The following is a 19,017-nucleotide window of genomic DNA, read 5'->3' on the forward strand; positions in this document are numbered from 1 at the left end:
TTTTAAGTAATAAAACCTTAAATCCGTCGGGATTATTCGACAGGCGTTCGCCGTTGAGGCCTAAATGCTGAGCCTGGGTCCTTTCTCTTTGCGCATGCGCGACAAATGTTGCTGCCGTAGCCGGACAGCAGCAGCAGCACGGAGAATCAACACACTGGGGATGGTCGCTTCATTTTTTAAACCAATATCAACGTTATATCTCCACAAAATGAAGTTTCCCTACTCGTAGCTTCGTGAGGAGTAAGTATCATCCTCTTTAATCCGCTCCGCGTCGCTGTTTTCCGTCAGTGAGGAGCTAAAGTTTGCTAACCAGCTGGCCTGGTCACAATAAGCACAAAGAAGCTCCTTATTTATTGTGGTGCATGACTCGAGGAAACCTTCTGAACGATGATTTTTTCTTACAGTTTCTGGTGTCCAGTAAGTGAAGTATGTTAATCCCACAGTCGGTCCACTCGGAGTGTGTTTGCTGAAATAATCCGGCTCCATTTAAAGACCGTTCCTGACGTTAGCTAGCTGTTCTGAACTCCAGCAGATTAAGGCTGGATTGCTAGACAGATGGCTAACGTTACCTAGCTACAGACAGCCTGCTGGAAGTTAACCTAGCCCTCTGTTATTGTGTTAAATCTGTAACTCGACACGCTCACACAACATGACAAAGGTTGATTTAGGCGTTAACTGAGGTCGCTGCCACCGCTCCAAACGGCTAGTGTGTGTGTGTGTGTGTGTGTGTGTGTGTGTGTGTGTGGTAAAAGGTCACACTATCCAGTCTGCATTAATGAGGATCATCGTTTTAACCACTCACACACTCCACCTCGTCATCCTGTAGGACACAGAGGAGGAAACTCCATGTCAGCAGAGAGGCAGAGGTGCTGTGGCTTAATGTGTCCGAGGGTAGAGAAAACAGTGAAGCCAGGAGTCCCACTGATGCTTTCACTAACATTCATCTCACCAGTAATCCACGAGAGAGTGCCCTCATTAGGACTGCACCACTGTGAGAAGTCAGTAAAATATTTGCACAGTGGAAGTGATCAAGTGATGAATCATGAACTGTCTGCACATCTATGATGAATCTGCAGAAATACTGTGATGACTGCACGTAGTTTCCTCAGAGATCTCCTCCCAGCACCCTTCCTCCAGTGAAGAAACTGGGAATCAAACCATTATTTTCCTTTTCCATCCGTCTGACAGACTCTGGGTATTTGGCTGAAGCAGTCAAGGCTGTTTGCTTAAGTCTCTCCCTCACGTCCTCGTTGTGAACACTTGATTCTTTGTGTAATTCATCTGACAGAAGCTCCGAGACAGAGCAGATAATTCACTGTCAAACTGATGAATCATTGTAATCAATTTTCAAGCAAAGCTCTCTTTCTCCTGTTTCCTCTTTATGTTTGTGTGTCGCAGTCTTCCTGTTTTATTTGTTTCTTCGCTGTGAGATTTGTAAAACATTTCCTGGTTTTAGCTCCTAAGTTGTGATGAAATGCTGAGCGGAGATGGTAAAGATGGCACTCTTCACTAATTCCTGACATTTACTGACTGTACAGCTAATGAGTTAATTGTGAAAATGATAATGATCATTAGCTGCAGCATTACTGTGGACTTTGTCTGCCATCTCTTCTGTTGGCGCTCAGTGTTAGGAAGCACAGATTGTTTACTTACATGGGAATAAATGTTTTTGTAAAGATTTGTAAAATGTAAAGCTGTAAATCTTTTAGTGCCTGGTGGATTATAAATGAATGATTCCAGTGTAGGCCGTGTTGTTCCCCTCGTTAATCTGCTCCATGTCTGAGCAGTAATTAGATCTTCTCATGTTACTCACAGCATCATTTTGCAGATTTATCATCATTGATTTGCCGACACTGTGATTCATCACTCGTTTTCTCCTTCTTCACACAACCAATAATTATTTTTGCTGTCAATTAATCAGTTTATTGTTTGCTCGATTAGTTGTTTGATTTATAAAGTGTCTGAAAATGATGAAATGAGTCGATCACATGATGACTTCAGATATCAAACCCAAAGATATTCAGTTTACTGTCAGAGGAGGAAAGAAACAAGGAAATCTTCACATTTAAGAAGCTGGAATCAGAATTTTGACTACTGTCAAAAATAACTCAAACTGATTAATTGCTTATAAAAACAGTTATTGATTGATTAATAGTGGGACAATCTTTATTGTCGTCTGCAGGCGTGTTCATGCTGTCTTCAACAAGAGGACTGTGTTTTATATTAACAATGCATTTCAATTCAGGACCAAAGTTTCCATTTTGATTTGAATCTATCTTTTCATGATGTGACCTACTGAAACATGTTCAGCAGAGAGTCAGTTGTGCTTGTGAGTTAGTTTGAGGAGGTGATCTGGTAACTTGCAGCCGGCATCTGTGTGCTGTTTTATTTTGTTTGGGGGGAAAAAAACGAACATCTTTTTCTTTTCCCATCTCTCAGCTCGGCTCTCTGCTTGCTGCAGGGTGTACGCCGCCAGCTTTTATAGAACCATGATGTCACTTTATTACAAGCTGCCATTTGCAAAAGGTCAAACAGTACTGGATGTGAAAATAGGCGATAGCGAAGTCATTTCACACCAACGTAAGTGTCTGTCGGCAGCTGACTCACGCCTGTTCTGTCTGTCCCCAGTATGGTGAGGAGGTGTCCCATGCTGCATTAGTGGAATAGTGACATGCTGGCCTGTCTGCCGGCATCAGGTGACCCTACCATCAGACTTCTCTCCCGTACGCAGATGAACACTGGACTTCAGAAATGTGAGTGCTTCCTTCCATCATGTCGTGGTTCCACTTCCTCATTGCTCAGCGTCAGATAATGTGTTGATGCTGCAACTTTATATGTTTATGTGTGTTTTTACATTAGGGAGTAAAAAAGTCAAGCTAGCTTTGTCATCCAGAGCAGAGAGCAAAAAGATCCTGCTTGTCATTTTAAAAAGCGAAATCAAAAGCTCATTCAGATCGATTTGTGATTTGGAATTGAGGTTGTAAACTCACTATAATCAATTAATCTGCTGATTATATTCACATTCTCAGTTTAGTCTGATAAAAGTCAGATAAAATGTAAAATATGCTCATCACAGTTCACCAGAACACTTAGTGACATTTTCTTTTGCTTCTTTCGTCCGACCAAAAGTCTTGGGGTGATTTTGTCATCATTACAAGTTGCCCACAAGTTTTTGATAACCACATTTGAGGGATCGTTGCAAAAACTGTGTGTTTCACAGCCGATATAGTTCTCACAGTTTTTCACACCCTGACATAAAGATCAGAACCGATTGGACCCCAAAAATCCAGTACTGGTCCGACTCTACCAGGAACTGTTTGCATTTGCAGCTGCAGGCTAATGCTAAGCTAGCTTTGTCATCCAGGGTAGAAAAAAAAAATCAACAAGCCTTTATTTTATTTCAAACAATGAAATTGAAATCAATTTTCATTGCTATTCCAAATGCTTTATTTTGTCAAACCACTGGTCTAAAACTCCAAACTCCAAACTTTTACTGTCAGAAATGACAAAGTAAAGAAGTGAATCTTCACATTTAAGAAGCTGGAAACAGCAAATATTTTATACTATTAAAAAAAAAAATCAGAATAATTAGCAATTTTCTTTCAGTTGACTTGAGTCTTTGCAGCTCCAGTGTTACAGCACGTCAGTGTTAAGTGTTTCGTCACATCGCAGTCTGTGTGCTTTGTTTGTTACTTCTGGTTGACTGACTGTTTTTACTTTGCAGGGGAAACTACACAGAAGATGAGATCTGCCAGCTATCCAACCCCAGCAGAGTTGGATGCCTATGCTAAAAAAGTTGCCAACAACCCTCTGACCATCCAGATCTTCCCCAACAGTGTCAAAGTACCTCAAAGGAAGCACATTCGCCGCACAGTCAACGGGCTCGACACCTCCTCGTCCAGCCAGCGCCACAGTCCCTACCCCTCTCAGGTCAGCTCCAGTAGGGGCCTGCTGGCTGTCCTCCGAGCGCCCGCCAAAGGCGTCATCAAAGAGTCGGACGGTAGCCGCGTCCGACACCTTCATAAAGCCGTCATGAACCCTCACAGTGGGCCGTACGCCACTCAAAGCACTTTAAATCTTCCTCAGCCGGCTCCTCACCTACAGGGCCCGTCTCAGCCCGCGGCCCAGGCTGTCCAGAAGCAGGGGATGGTTCACCCACAGGCGCTACAGCAACAGCAAAGCATGGCTCATCCAATGACTTTACAGCAGCCTCAATCTCTGCCTCACCCCCAGGCTTTACAGCAGAGGAGCGTGGCTCATTCACAGGCTCTGCAGCGGCAGCAGAGTTTGTCCCAGGTTCAGACTTCACAGCAGCAGAGATTGGCTCACCCACAGGGGGTCCAGAGGCAGCAGAGCCTGCCTCACCCGCAGGCTCTGCAGCAGCAGCAGAGCCAGTCCTGTCCACCAGTCGTACCACAGCAGCATCTCTCTCACCTGCAGACACTAAAGCATCCTCCGGCTCCTCCGCAAGCTTTACTCACACAACCAGGAGCGACTCAGGATCTGCGCCACATGTCTGACGGAGCTCAGCTTCCGAGCCTGCAGCACACCCAGGGGCTGGTGGGTTCACAGCCCCTCCCCCAGGCTGTGGGTGCAGGACCTCCTGCCATGCCTAACAGCCTCCAGCAGCCTCCGCCGGGGGCGTACGGGCCCCGGAAGCTTCCTGACGCAGACGCCCCACCAAATGTAACTGTATCTACCTCCACCATCCCACTGTCCATGGCAGCCAGCCTGCATCAGAACCGGCCCAGCGACCTGAGCAGCATCGTGCACCAAATCAACCAGCTGTGCCAAGCTCGAGCCGGCATGGGCACCACCTCAGTCTGCGAGGGCCAGATCGCTAACCCCAGCCCCATCAGCCGCAACCTGCTGATCAACGCCAGCTCGAGAGTGTCTTCTCACCCCGGGGCTCTGGGCTCAGTGCCCAGCTGCCTCATGGTGGGACCCCCAGACAAAGCTACAGCTCAGACTACCAGTGCTGCTCTGCTTTCACAGCCCAACATACCTGCTACTAACAGTCTACCTGCCTTTCACACAGACCCAGAGAAGGTTCACCTGCAGCAGCAGCAGCAGCAGCAGCAGCAGCTTCAGCACCATTTACATCAGCAGAAACAGCAGCAGCATTTACAGCAGCAACATTTACAACAGCTACAGCAGCTGCAGCAGCAGCGCTCCTGGGCTCAGCACCAGATGGCCCACATGCAGCAGCCGCCGGAGGGGGCCCATCCATGCAAGAACCCCCGGATGGAGCCTCCAGCTGAGTGTGCTTTCCCCTCTCGAAACCTCAGCTACCCCCACAAGCTACCTAACGCTGCACAGTCCTTTCCTCTTAAACACCCCACAGAAAAACCACGACCTTCATCCCCCGTTAACTGCCCGGTAGGTTCTATGCCTTACATTAATGGCCACTACATGCAGCCACCGTGGGGCAGCATCCCAGCCACAGCAGGTAACAACGTATCCGGCCCTCAGGACCTCCCGGTGGCTTTCCAGGGGGGGCAGGCTGCAGCCTCCACAAACCGCATCCCAGGGGCAAAGTACCGGCCGGGGAAGGAGTGTCCTCCTGGCCAACCCAAGCTGATGCAGAATGTGGATTTCTTGGGAGGGGAATTCCAGCTGCCCAGCTTTCAGGAGCAGAACATGGATGTGATGGGGAAGATGCACAGGTCAGCCATGGGTCAGGTTCAGGAGCCCAACAACGGCGGAGGAGTCCACACTCATCACCCAGGCTACCGTTAATGTGTGCGTTCACCTCCCTCCTCGATGTGTTTTGAGTTTCCTCAACAGCTACTTTCAGCTTCTGTGGTTTATTCTTTAAGATCTTGCAAGTGATCAATTACATTTTATTGCTCCAGAGCTCGATTTGTAGACCCACCAGGTTGTGATGTTTCAAAGTATTCCTCAGGTCTTAAGCCATGTCGTCGCAGATGAAGGGTTTTGGAGATTGTTGTCCACCGTTGAGTAGAAAATCCTCTTTTCATCACTGGCATGGACGCGCTTCTCTTTGTTCATGTATATACGGTGTTCTAAATACTCATTGCTTGCCATGATTGTCACAGTGCTTCTCCTCGGTTGACATGGAACAACTTTTTTCAGCATTTGTGGCCTTACAACTGCCCAAAGGCAAGATTTAGGATGTCTTGTGTAATGTTTTTATTTGAAATTTATTTATCCTCTTAACAGGTTTCTGATCCATTTAAATAAGAAGGTAATATGTATATGCAATTAATAAGACTGTTGAAAAGGTTTTTGTCCCCGTAGTTAGTAGCCAGAACTCCTCTATCAGGAAAACAAAATGGCTTCTGAACTGCACCGTGAGTGCGTGCGCAGGAAACGGCTAACGATCACTGTTAAGTAGAATTTGATATAAAATAAGACAAAGCCAGCACTAGCAAAAACCGTAACGTTTTCCATTTCTTTGATTCGTGTAGTTCTCCTATGTTTGGAAAGTGCCCTCGTGTGTGATATTTCAAGAGTTGCTTTTGAAGTAGTTATTCTTTTATTTGTGGTATTTCTGTAGATGGTCCTACTTGAACTGTAGAAATTACTTTTTTAAAAATGTTATGCTGTAACATTTGGCCGGAGGAGCAGAAACTCCATTAGCCGCCGCCCCCTTATTTTGTTCATAGCTAATGTGAAAAAGAAAGGCATCCCATCCATTAATACTGAAATGGCGTGCGTATGTCGGTATGTGAAAAGCAAATTGATCACTTGCAAGCGTGCAAGTACTTCAGATAATGCAAGCTGGGAAAATGCTTCATTAACACATTTCCTCACCACTTTACTGCTGTAACACGAGTGAACTGATGTGGTGTGGACTGGATCCGTGTGGCTCGTGGTGGCTGTTCACCTGCTGATCCCCGGCCTCACCCTGTGTTGTATTTCTGCTACCTATAAAGAAAAATAAGAACATTTTAATGCAGGTTAGAAGTTTCTAGCACGATGAAGCTCTGGACGCGTTTCCTCCTCTAGTCCTTTTTTCGGGTTGATGTTGTCGGGGCATATTTTTGCTCTGCTGGCCTCAAGCCTTCTGGAAAAAGCCTTAAATGTCACAGTAGTTAATCCTCGACTTTCATACTTTCTCTGCCAGGGTCCAAACTTAAAGGAACAGTTCACCCCACAAAATGAAAATTCAGTCATTCTCCGCTCACCCGCGTGTCGATGGAAGTTTTGAAGTCTGCAAAACATTTCTGGAGCTTCGTAACAAAACAGCGTCACAGCGTTCTTCTAAACAACTGAAGCACCTGATGACTTCTTTTAAAATGCTTAAAAAAACCAACTGAAATCGAATCCAAAATGGCTCCTTACAGCTCATCAGGCTTAACTCATATTTCCAGAAGCCGTGAGATGTGATTTAAAGATTTCAGTTTTAAAAAACGTCTCGTTTGTTCCCTCGCTGCCTCCAGAGACGTGGATGAAGCTGCTTGAGCTGTGTGGAGCCATTTTGTTTTGTTTGTTTGTATGTTTTTTAAGGAGAATGCTGCAGCGTTGTTTCGCTGTGAAGCTCCAGAAACGTTGTGTCGACTGTGAACGGTCTCCTCACGTTTGTCGTCAACATGTTGGTGAACAGATAACTACATTTCTCTTTCTTTGGGGCGAACTGTTCCTTTAGGCGTGGCTGCGCTGACAGAAAGAGTAAGTCTTTTTTTTCCCTTTGGTTCATTTGAAATCTGTTTAAAGTGTACTGTCAGATCACGGGGCAGTGTTAATATGTATACGCAGTGGGAACAGGTGATGTTGCCTTAAGTTGAAACATTAAGGTGATGATGCTACTCGTACCCGTCTGTCCCACTGTCTTAAATGTTGCCTATCAAGATGATTTTAAGAGTGAAATATGAATAGTATTTAGCAGAATAAATAGGTATGTAGAAACAGGGCTGTAGCAGTTATTATTTTAAAGTATTTGGACTGTGTTTTAGTTGGTATTCTTAATAAATATCCTTATTATAGTTTAATTTATTTGTTTTGGACCACTGCATCCTGAAGCCATAGGTGTTTTTCACGTTAGGTGCCATAGGTGACACACACAGGTGAACTGAACTGCGAGAAAATTAAGAGGTTTGCATCCATGCTTTAATCTGATGTCTTTCACAGCGCTGAGCATTTCTTCTTCTCAGATTAGAGTACAGGTCAAAAGGGAGAGAGAGAGACAGAGAGAGAGACGGTGGCGAGGAAGACAGCTGAGATGCAAGCCGTAGCTTTCCTGGATTTCTTTGGTCTTCATACTTGATGGCAGTTTTCTTTTGTTTTCTGGCTCTCATTTTTTTGACGTGCCTGCCCCTTAAAGCTGCTATTGACTTTAATCTTAACACACACTAGTATGATTTGTGTGTGCGTGTGTATGAATAGTAATGATGTATGGGCTGTATCAATGAAAAGAAGTTCCTATTTATGAGACGGGCGCAGGGCCAAAACAAAAATGCCACGACTGAGATGCTGGTAAAAATGTGTTTAGATGAATATTCTCTCTGCTATATTTGGAGATGACCAGTATTCAGAGTGGCAGAGTGATTCTTCAGAGTCTGACCCACTTCAGCTTAAAGGAACAGTTCACCTAAAATGAAAATTCACTTACCTACGAAGCCCGCTCGCCAACTAAAAAGAAGTCAGGTGAAGTTTCATAGACCACGAAACATTTTCTGTAGCTCCACATCAAAACAGCGTCACAGAGTTCTCCCACTCAACCTGAAGCAGCTGGAGACTTGTCTTAAAACGTGAAAATCAAAATGGCTTCATACAGTTTGTCTGATGTAGTGGAAGTCTCTGGAGATCCCAGATTTATTTGAAAACACCTTTTTAAAACCTAAATCTTCTCTGTAGCTTCTCAGCTGAAAGTGTTGGCACATCGAGGGTGTGCATGACGACTTTCTCAAATCGATTTGGGATCTTTGGGCTTCCAGAGGCTGAATGTTCCCCTCAGTTATACGTACGGAGATCACGAGCCTGAACACTAATATAAATGCAGGTGATTTCTGTATCGTGATCGAGGGAGAATATAATTTCTGGCCGACATTATTCAAGTGACATTTTAATAATGTAATTGTTTTACATGTGCTTAAGAAGTTATTTGTTTATTCAGTCGGCAACTGAGAGAAAAACTACATCGTCCCTCCTGCAGCGATGGTGGATAATTAAATCACTGAAGTCTTGACAGCCCAGGTTTATGTCTGATTAGCCGTGTGGAGCCATTTTGTGTTTATTTGAATTTTCTGTCAAGTTTATATTTAATCATTTCAAATCAAATTGGGGTCTCGGTGATTCCAGAGATGTGGATTATTACACAAGACGATCTGTGTGGAGTCACATCATGTTTATTTCTTTGACTGTTCTTTTTGTTTTAAAACAAACAAACAAACAGTCTCCAGCTGCTTCGGTGTAGAAGAAGAACTCTGCGATTAATTTTTGCTGCGAGGCTCCAGAAATGTTTTGTGGACTACAAGACGTCAGAAATCTTATCAGGGGGCTGAGAGATGACTGGATTTTTTTTTACATGTTTATGTGAAGTGCTCCTTTAACTTTTGAACCAACACTAAGCAGTCCGACAGACCCGCCCTGTGTATTCTGAACTGCCTCGTTACAGCCCGACACAGTCAGGTTCTACAGTTTCATATGAAGTGCCTCCACTGGGCTTAGTATGGAGAAGTGTGTGAGTGGGTGCTTGCGTGTGTGGATGTTAAAGCTTGGGTACTTGCACACAGGTGTGCACGCTGACAAAAGGTGCACGAAGTTAATCTCTGACGGGGGACCAAGCTACTCTAGTGTAACTACTGATACTGTGTCATGGACTGAAGTCCTGAAGTGTGCCACGATTCCCAGACGCTGTCGGGATGTGTGAACTGTTTGCTGCTGACTCACTGACCAAAGTGACCAAGCGTCCCTCTCTGGATCCACCCGGCCAGCTTGTTCCTGGAGCTCCTGCTCTGACAGTAATGAGCAACAACCTGGTGACATACAGGAGAGCTGCTGCCCTCGTTTGGACGGTTGAAGAAATATCTCGTCAAATTAAACGTGTAAAGATGTGAACGGAGCGTGAAGAAATCTAGAGCGAGAGGTTCCTGTCTGCACAGGGGCCCCAGTTTGTTTCCCCCAGAAAGATTCAGATGTTCCTAACATGCAGAAACAGTTCGAGTCAACTCGCACTGCAAGAATCTCCTAAAGCACATGTAGCTCATCCTGTCAGTCCACCAGAAGGCGATATTTATCAGGGCTCAGCACCAAACGACCCGCTCTGGATTTCTTGACCCTCCATTAATATGATGATGTGTGATGATCAGGTGGATCATGTGTGAACGGTGGTGGAGGGGGGCCGACTTTCTCTACTTTGTGAAAATGTGATATTCCAGTTTTGCCTAACCTTCAGGAATAAAATGTCTTGCACAAACATTCCCCCTAACCAAAATAAAGTTTGCAAACACAAACTGCTGACCGAGTGGTTTTCTTTATATTCAGTTTATAGTAATAATACAATAAAATTTTCTGAACAAAGTCAGATGAGGTTTATAGGAAGGGATGAGAAAAAAATACCATGTGGATTTTAAATTATTTATTTGATGAAAGAACTTTTTCTTTTACAAGGTTAAAATGATAAAACTCATTTAAGATCCTTCCTATAAGAGGATTTAAAGGATTCTAACACTTACAGGTTCAACAGGCAGCGTTTAAATTGAGCCTAAATTAAATTAGGATTCAGTTAATCACCCTGCAGGTGACGTCAACAAACAGCAGGTACATTTACAACAAAACAGTGTAACAGTAAGGTTTGATTTGATGTTCTGACACTAATCATGTACAGTACAGGTTGTCTCAGTTTCATTTTAAAGAAATGTAAGTATGTAAAATATGAAAAGTTGCTGTACTTCATCCAAAATATCAATCACTCACTTTGGCTTCCAATAAATGCAACATGGAAAAACTAAGGCCACACTTAGTTGGTGGCTTTAATTTATTTGAAGTCTTGTCTGAAGAGAATGAAGCTTCGTTACAGTTAGGAGAGAATGAAGCATTAAAATAGAACTTAAGTTTTGAGCCAAACTGTAATGCTGATGGAGTTTGAAGAGATGTTACAGTGAGAATGAGTCAAATACTCTGAATCAGACTGAAAAATTCAATAAATCTCAATATGTCGACAATTGGGAACATTAAAATACATTTAAAACAGTTCCTGGCTTGAATGAATGAAAAGATAATAGTTAAATTTAGTTAAAATGTTGGGAAATATACTGTGCGTGTGTGTGTGCGCACGCTTAAGCATGGCTGCATATGTGTGTGTGTTAAACTGACTCTTTGATAAATCTGTCGCTCTGTGTTGGCCCAGTTAATCTCAGTCTCCACGGTGATGGTAACCAGGTTGGTCCTGGTAACAGACTGTGAGAGTTGATGATTTCAGCTGAGGCTCACCTTATGCTTAGTGTTATGGTAGAACTATGACAGTCTTGTGAGCACTTTGTGAAACTTTTTTGTGTGGTCAAAAATGTGTCTTGTTGAGCAGTTTAGAGAAGTGGATGCGTTTGTCTCCAGATACTTTTCCTCTCAGTTTAAAGGGATTTAATGCAGCAGTTGGTTGATGTTCCTGTCAGTTAAACTCCCACTGAGCCACAAGTTTTAGTCTGATTGCCTCCAGAGATCCACTGTAACACCAGCAGGAGTGTACCTACCTGGTACCTGGTTACTTCTCTGATGGAGTGAAAACTGGATGGAAGCGCGAGTTGAAGACCAGATTTTATGATTTTTTTCAGCTCCCCTGGGATCAACATGTCTGGGCTGCCCCGAGGGCGGCGAGTGGAACAAGTTACTGCTAACAAGAGTTGTTCAAAGTTTCTTTTTAGTAAACTCTGTGTACACAACGTTCTCAGTGCTGGTGTTCATGTGTAGAGACCCTGGTGATGCTACCAGCAAAGTTTTATGTTGTGTCGAGACTTCTTACTGTTTTAAAAATAGAGATTTTGATGCTAGCGTAAAAGTGCCCGCAGCACTCCCATTGAAAATGAGTCTGACCCGAAGTGAAACTACAGTAAATCTTATCCCACCTGAGACCACGGCGACCTCCATCTTATTGGATCCAACTACAGTCGTCTGGCCACACGGAAGTGGAAGTGAGTAAATTACTTCCTGTATTGCACGTTTATGTATCCACCACAGACAAACACAGATGTGTGTTTGACGTGACATGGCTGTCTGTGTTTGTAGGAGAATGTCTGAGGAAACACAAAGAAACTTCGCCAGTTGATTAATTTACAATCAGATTGTTACTTTTTGTATTTCAAGTTATTATTCGTGTTCAAGGCCAATTAAATATACATTAATTTATAATTTTATAATTTTAGGTTTCTTCATATAGTTTCTTCATAGCATAAACTAGTGCCACACCCACAGCATGGACCTTTTTAAAAATACACGAGACAACACAAACACAACTCTGAAATAAATACGTTTAACAACATACAGACAATATAAAACAGGAACTTGGACACAATCAAACACTAGATCAACATGTAATGGAGGCAAAATATCCCCCATCTCAACAACAATGTTTTCCCCTGTGGTTTCTCCCCTTAAACTGTTTCAAACTTTAAAAAATAAACTCAACACTTTTGGACTTTGATGTTCTGATGAAGCTACAGATTGCTGGAAAACCGTGGTTGGAGACGTCTGGCACGAATTCTCTGCAGGAGTGGACTCAGGCCCCACCGATTCCCTGACAAATGGAATCAAATGGAAACACATTAGTGACAGAGCAGTTAAAGACAACAGGACGAGAGAAAGTGAGTGTGTGTGTGTGTGTGTGTGTGTGTGTGTGTGTGTGTGTACCAGGAGTCGGGTCTTTGGATTGTGGTTGTGGCCTCATCATACGATCTCCAGGATCTTCCTCCTCGATATATCCAAGATCGGACCTCCACTGTTTCCAGTTCATCTCCTCCACCCTGACGTCAGAAGAGTCACAGTCACATCACAGTGAACACTAGAAACATCTGACACGACTCATCATAAACTGATCTGACATTACAGGGTTAAAAAACACAAATAATCGGTAAATTAAGGTAGGTTTATTTTGATTTTAATGTTTGTGCTTTAATCCTGGACAAATGTTTTTAAAAGCAAGCAGTGGAATTTCTCTCCATTTTTTTCTGCTCACTTTGTTGTTAACGGCATCTTGTTTCTACCTAATAAAGGCTCCCGTGGATAAAATGAGTCACTGAGACCTGGATTTTCTCCACCAACAGGAAAACTCACTTGTAATTTGGGGGGGAATAAACCTTTACAGAGGTCAGGGTTGTTGGGTGTTAAACAAAAGCTAACTGAAGTTAAATTTAACTACATCCAACAATTGTTCACCTGAAAAATCGGCGCTCCTCGTCCTGCTCGTTGTTCTTCACACAAACCATCTTTGACATTCCAGCGTACAGTTTAGTCGTCAGGCAGCGGGGAAGAGTCCGCTCCATGTCCAAAATTGTGAACGCCCTCTGAAGATTTCAAAGGAAATTAAATGAAAAGAGCAGCTTGCACTTCTCGATAACATTAAACAATAAAACTCCAGCAGCAACAGGAACAGTTCTTCTGTTTCTTCATGTTTTTCCTCACTTGAATCGAAGGTCTGAGGACAGAGGATGTCGTTAACTGAGGGCTGTATACAAAATATACTAAAATGTATTTGATTTCCATATAGATATCTAAAAAATAAGGTGGATAAAGAGCGCTGCAGGTTAGAGAAAAGTGTAACTGCCATTAAATCTCACACTGGATTTGAGAACCTCATTAGATTTTCTTCGACTGTGAAAACAAGTTTACAGAGCAGAAGAGCTTCCCACCTGCAGGTTCCAGATGTTTTCACTTTCCTCAGAGATCCTCTCGACCGTGTGGCCCATCAAGGCGATCAGCATGTTGAGCAGCAGGATGTAAGTGAGGACGATGTACAAGATGAGCAGGATGTAGAAGACCTCCTTGTACTGAACGTGATCGGTGAACTGCAGATCTCCCATTCCAATGGTGAACTTGAACAGCTCCAGGATTGTATAACTGATGTCATTGAAACTTGGCTTCTTGCACTCGAAAGGTTCTGCATTAAACATCCTTCCTTGTGCCGGTGTGTCGTCGGTCGTATTTCCAGGATCGGGAAAGGAGTCGTCTATGAGGGCGACGATGGCTGCGAAGGAGGAGGAAAAGTTAAGTCTTCAGCTTGGAAAACATCTGAAGTCTTTACTCTGCAGAATGAAAGTCTTACCAGCAGAAAATCCAAGAAGCAGGACGGAGTAGACGCACAAAAAGTGAAGCAGGTCGCTGAGGATCATCTAAAAAGAGGGAAACACCTTAAAGGAACAGTTCACCACCCCAAAAATGTTTTTAATTCACTCATTATCTACTCAACCAACATTTCTGGACTTTCTCAGCAAAACACGTTCCTAAACAACTGAAGAAGCCGGGATTTGATTTAAAATGTTAAAAAACTAAAACATTTTTACAAACTTGATGCACAATTGACTCAGTGACTCGAGTGAAGAGCTGGCTTAAAAATGGGCGTAAATCACATCTTCTAAAATTCAGTAGGGATCTTTAAAGGGCGTCTGGAGACTCTGAAGTCTTCTTACACCAGATGATCTACATGGAGTCTTTTTTTTTTCCACGTTCTGAAACACATCTCCGTGTTTTGTGGACTATGAAACTGACCATCAGTTCGGGGGCGAGTAGATAGTGACCATTTCTGACCGGGCAAACATTTCTCAGACTTAAATCCCTAAAACGTACTCTTTGCATCATGACGCTGTACATCCCCAGCTGCTTATAGCCTCTCGAGTAGTAGAGGACATTGATCCAGGCGAACGCCAGCGAGAACACGAGGAAGCTGAGGTACTCTCTCCATCCACAGCCGTACAGAACGGCACAGAGCAGAAGGAACGTGGCCTGCAGGAAGCTGCAAACAAACCAAAGCTGTAAGTAAACGATGATATTAAGAAAATGTTTGGGAAGTTTCTCCGAGCAATGCTTACAACAGAATGTCACTGAATCCATCCGTGTACAGAGCCCTGAAGTTTGGGGGGTTCCTCTTGAAAATAGTAATCTGTGAATTTAAACACATGTAGAAACATGAGTTATGTTTGAAACTAATTCAAGTCTTCTGTCTACATTCCACTTTTCTTACCGCTTTGTAGAAAAACCACATGGCTCCAAAGACGCTGATGGCCTCACCAAGGCTGCGGAAGTAGTCCAGCGGGACGTCTTCGATGGCAAACGGTGGCTGCAGATCAGAAGGTCAGGAGTCTTTTCTTTCTTAGGCAGAAGAATTTATTAAAATCAGTTTGTTCCAGGATGTGTTGTCGCCCTACCTGTCCTTCCTTTCTGTAGACAGCCACGACAGTGAAGATGATCAGGTACACCAGGTAAACCAAGAAGTTCATCAAGAATAATTTGGCAGCAAATCGGTCCCACTTATCCTCCAGAAGACTGCGTAGAGGTTCGATCTTGAGCATCTCAGGACGATTCTGAGGAAGTGTTGGTCAGTTAAAACATTTATTCTTGGACTTCCGGTTTCGGCCATGCCCGAGTCGGACGCATAGGCAGTTCGCTCTGCCCGATTTCAGTTTAAATTAGCCTGAAAACATACCATATCCCACGTGAAACTTTAAAATGTCCGCGAAAACTCCAAGCTCAAGCCAAAAACAGACTAAAATGGGGAAAAATGATGACCCGAAGACGAAACAAAAGCAGCTAACGCTCAATGCTAATTTAACCAACGATGAATCTGGGGCTGAACAGCTAATGCTAAAAGAGCTCCGGAGATTCAGACAAGAGTCCGGGGAGGCACTACGACAAATTAAAGACTCTCAGACACGGATGGAGACGTCAATGGTCGAAATTAAACAACAGATAGACACACTGGAAGAGAGGCTGACCACTACCGAAACCAGAGTGAGTGACACTGAAGACCGGGGCCTACGGCAAGAAAGAGCGCTAGCCTACCTACTAAGTAAGGATGCTAAGATAACCGCTAGACTGGATGACATGGAAAACAGGCTCCGCAGGAACAACATTAGAGTGTATGGAATACCTGAGGGCGCAGAGGGTAAAGAGATGATTCCGTTCATAACCAATCTCTTTAAGTCAAATCTGAAACTGCAGGAAGATATGAACATATGCTTGGAGAGGGCTCACAGGGCCATAACGCCAAAGCCCAAGCCGACAGCGCCGCCGAGATCAATAATAGTGCGGTTTTTGGACTTTAAAGTTAAACAGACGGTGCTCCAACAAGCCTGGGCCCAGCGAGATGTGGAGTTTCAGGGGAAAAAAAGTTTATTTTGACCAAGACTACTCCCAGGATGTTCAGAGAAAGAGAAAGCAAGTGCACGAAGTTATTAAAAAGCTCAGGGAACGCAACATCAGAGCCCAAGCACCATACCCGGCGCAGCTAAGAGTATTTTTGGATACCGGGGTCAAAACCTTCCCCTCTCTTTGTGAAGCTCAACCAACTCTGCAGGGGTTGGGAGTGGACGTGGACGTGGATGAACGGGACCTCCTGGAGAGGGAGCTACTACAGGACGGATGGCTGACCCAGGGCAGACAGGGGAAAATGGGTCTGACCCTGACACCCAAGGAAATCAAGACCATCATGAACAGTGCAGATCACCATGGAAACGACTGACGACATGGTCTCCACAAATGCTAGGAACGGATATAGACGTGAAATGAGTGGGACATCTTAGAGAGAGCTACTACACAGATCGACACTGAAAGGTTTGACAATGAGAAAGTAGATATTTAACTTTTTTTTTTTTTTTTTCATAAAAGATAAAATGGTAATGGCAACACGAGTGTAGTAAAAGTATATTAAACTCTAAATGTTTACGGGCTTGAGAAAATTAAAGTTAAGAGCTCGGGCAAGAGGATACGTTTATTGCAGACTGATTTGGGCACTTAATGCAGCAAAGTTTGGATATTGCGCGGACTGCTGCTCACACATTTGGTGTACCCCTCCCAGGGAGTCTCATCTCTCTGCCCGGACTAGGTTTACATCAGGGGTGGGTTATACATGGACTGTTATCCATATGTCTCTTTAATGAGGGTAACCCACGGTCTCATTGGAAGTTCTATCAAGTTACCAGTTGGTTTTGGAATTTCATACGTTCTCTGTTTTACGGCAAGGTGACCCTATGCACTATTTTCGGTTGTAAATGTATCAAGACAGTTAAGAGAGAGAGAAATGGTGAATTATGTTATCTTTTTCTTTCTTCTTTCCACATAGTAAAAAATGACCACTCTGAAATGTGTTAGTTACAATGTAAACGGTCTAAATCACCCTATAAAGAGAAAAAAAATATTGGCACAATTAAAAAGATTGGATTGTTCAATAGGGTTATTGCAAGAAACCCATTTAAATGAGGAAGAACATGCTAAGTTAAAAAGGGAATGGGTGGGGCAGGCATTTAGTGCATCATATGAAAATCATAAAAAAAGGGGAGTAACGATTCTCTGCCATAAATCCTTATGTTTGGTCCCAGAGAAGGTTCTACAGGACAAAAAAGGTCGTTGGGTAATAGTCATTGGTTCCATTGGAGAACTTGTATTGACAATTATGAATATCTATGCACCAAATGAGGACGATCCAGGGTTCTTTAAGGAGGTGGCTCAACTTTTAGCAGGGAACTCAAAAGGAATAATAATATTAGGGGGTGATTTCAATTGCGTGATAAATAAAAACATAGATAAATTTCCATTTGAACAAAAATATCAAATATCCAAATCCAAAGCAATGTGTAATATGCTGGATGAGCTCGGACTGGTTGACATTTGGCGGGTAAAAAACCCCAAGACTAGAGATTACACTCACTTCTCGAGAGTTCACAAGAGTCACTCAAGAATTGATTATTTCTGTATTTCAAAACAAGAAGCCCATAGAGTGGATGAATGCAACATTGAACCCCAAACCCTTTCAGATCATGGCCCAGTGGTTATGTCATTATGTATGGACCAAAATAAGACTCGGAAATTATGGAGATTAAATGTGTCACTTCTAAATAACCTGGAGGTGGTTCAAGATATAAAAAACGAATTTAAAAATTTTCTTGACATAAATGATAATAATGAAGTCTCCCCTTCCACCTTGTGGGACACAGCGAAAGCAGTGTTAAGGGGCAAAATTATATCATTATCCTCTAAATTGAAAAAGGAACGCGAAAAAGATCAAAGGTTATTAGAAGAACAAATTAAGAAATTAGAGACGGAACACAAAAAAACAAATAAGGACACTATTTTCATAGAACTAAGTAAATGTAGACAGCAATTAAATGATTTATTAACATACAAAGCAGAGGGGGCCTTACGCTTCACTAATCAAAAGTATTACGAACAAGGGAATAAAGCAAGTAGACTGCTCGCTTTCCAATTAAGAAAAGCACAAGCAAGCCGAACGATACAAAAAGTTACTTGCCCAAACTCAAAAAAATTGGTGTCCCATCCCAAAGAAATAGCCAACGCCTTTTCTAATTATTATGAACAACTTTATGATTCAACAACCTCCCCCAATAAAACAGAAAAAATTACACAACTTCTCCAACAAATTAACCTTACTAAACTGGACCAAAATGAATCTAAAGCTATGATGGAAACTATCACTGAAGAAGAAATAAAAAACACTATTAAAAAGCTCAAAAATAACAAATCGCCAGGCCCGGACGGGTTTCCTGGGGAGTTTTATAAATGTCTTCAAGCCGAGGTGACTCCCCTTCTACATAGAGTATATAATTATGCGCTGAATGCGAGAGACCCACCTAGAACATGGGGAGAGGCGGTTATCTCGGTCATACACAAAGAAGGGAAAGATCCCACACAGTGTGCCTCATATAGGCCAATAAGTTTGTTATGCAATGACGTTAAGATATTGAGTGCTATAATAGCAAAAAGACTCCAGAAGATCATCAACAAGTTGATTAATCCTGATCAGACCGGCTTTATACCTGGAAGACTGGGAATAAACAACATTAGGCGCACGCTTAACGTATTATCAACTGCCCAATCACAGTCTCACCCATC

The 19,017-nt window shown here is 43.1% G+C and overlaps 2 protein-coding genes across 11 annotated transcripts in view; one reads left to right on the forward strand and one right to left on the reverse strand.

Moving 5' to 3' along the window:
• The first annotated feature begins 78 nt into the window (after window positions 1–78).
• Window positions 79–10,335, forward strand: LOC119031509 (protein FAM222B-like). Of its 2 annotated transcripts, XM_037120052.1 has the most exons (4): window positions 79–240; window positions 827–998; window positions 2,629–2,753; window positions 3,725–10,335. In XM_037120052.1, the coding sequence occupies exons 3-4, from the start codon at window positions 2,672–2,674 to the stop codon at window positions 5,737–5,739; spliced, it is 2,097 nt and encodes a 698-aa protein (XP_036975947.1). In that variant the 5' UTR covers window positions 79–240; window positions 827–998; window positions 2,629–2,671; the 3' UTR covers window positions 5,740–10,335. The 2 variants fall into 2 exon arrangements, with proteins under 2 accessions (XP_036975947.1, XP_036975941.1); XM_037120046.1 differs by lacking the exon at window positions 827–998.
• Window positions 10,336–12,414: 2,079 nt separating this feature from the next.
• The window catches only part of LOC119006945 (transient receptor potential cation channel subfamily V member 1-like), a 76,655-nt gene continuing 70,052 nt past the window's right edge, over window positions 12,415–19,017 (reverse strand). For all 9 annotated transcript variants that reach the window (XM_037076147.1, XM_037076110.1, XM_037076132.1 and 6 more), the window contains 9 exons: window positions 15,318–15,473; window positions 15,134–15,229; window positions 14,982–15,052; window positions 14,740–14,905; window positions 14,219–14,285; window positions 13,806–14,140; window positions 13,333–13,460; window positions 12,808–12,920; window positions 12,415–12,694 (listed from right to left, as the gene is read on the reverse strand). In XM_037076147.1, the coding sequence (XP_036932042.1) occupies window positions 12,615–12,694; window positions 12,808–12,920; window positions 13,333–13,460; window positions 13,806–14,140; window positions 14,219–14,285; window positions 14,740–14,905; window positions 14,982–15,052; window positions 15,134–15,229; window positions 15,318–15,473 (1,212 nt within the window). In that variant the 3' untranslated portion in view covers window positions 12,415–12,614. The remainder of the gene's footprint in view (window positions 12,695–12,807; window positions 12,921–13,332; window positions 13,461–13,805; window positions 14,141–14,218; window positions 14,286–14,739; window positions 14,906–14,981; window positions 15,053–15,133; window positions 15,230–15,317; window positions 15,474–19,017) is intronic.

The sequence above is a fragment of the Acanthopagrus latus genome, chromosome 2 (assembly GCF_904848185.1).
Source record: "Acanthopagrus latus isolate v.2019 chromosome 2, fAcaLat1.1, whole genome shotgun sequence".
In the NCBI taxonomy this organism is placed as follows: domain Eukaryota; kingdom Metazoa; phylum Chordata; class Actinopteri; order Spariformes; family Sparidae; genus Acanthopagrus; species Acanthopagrus latus.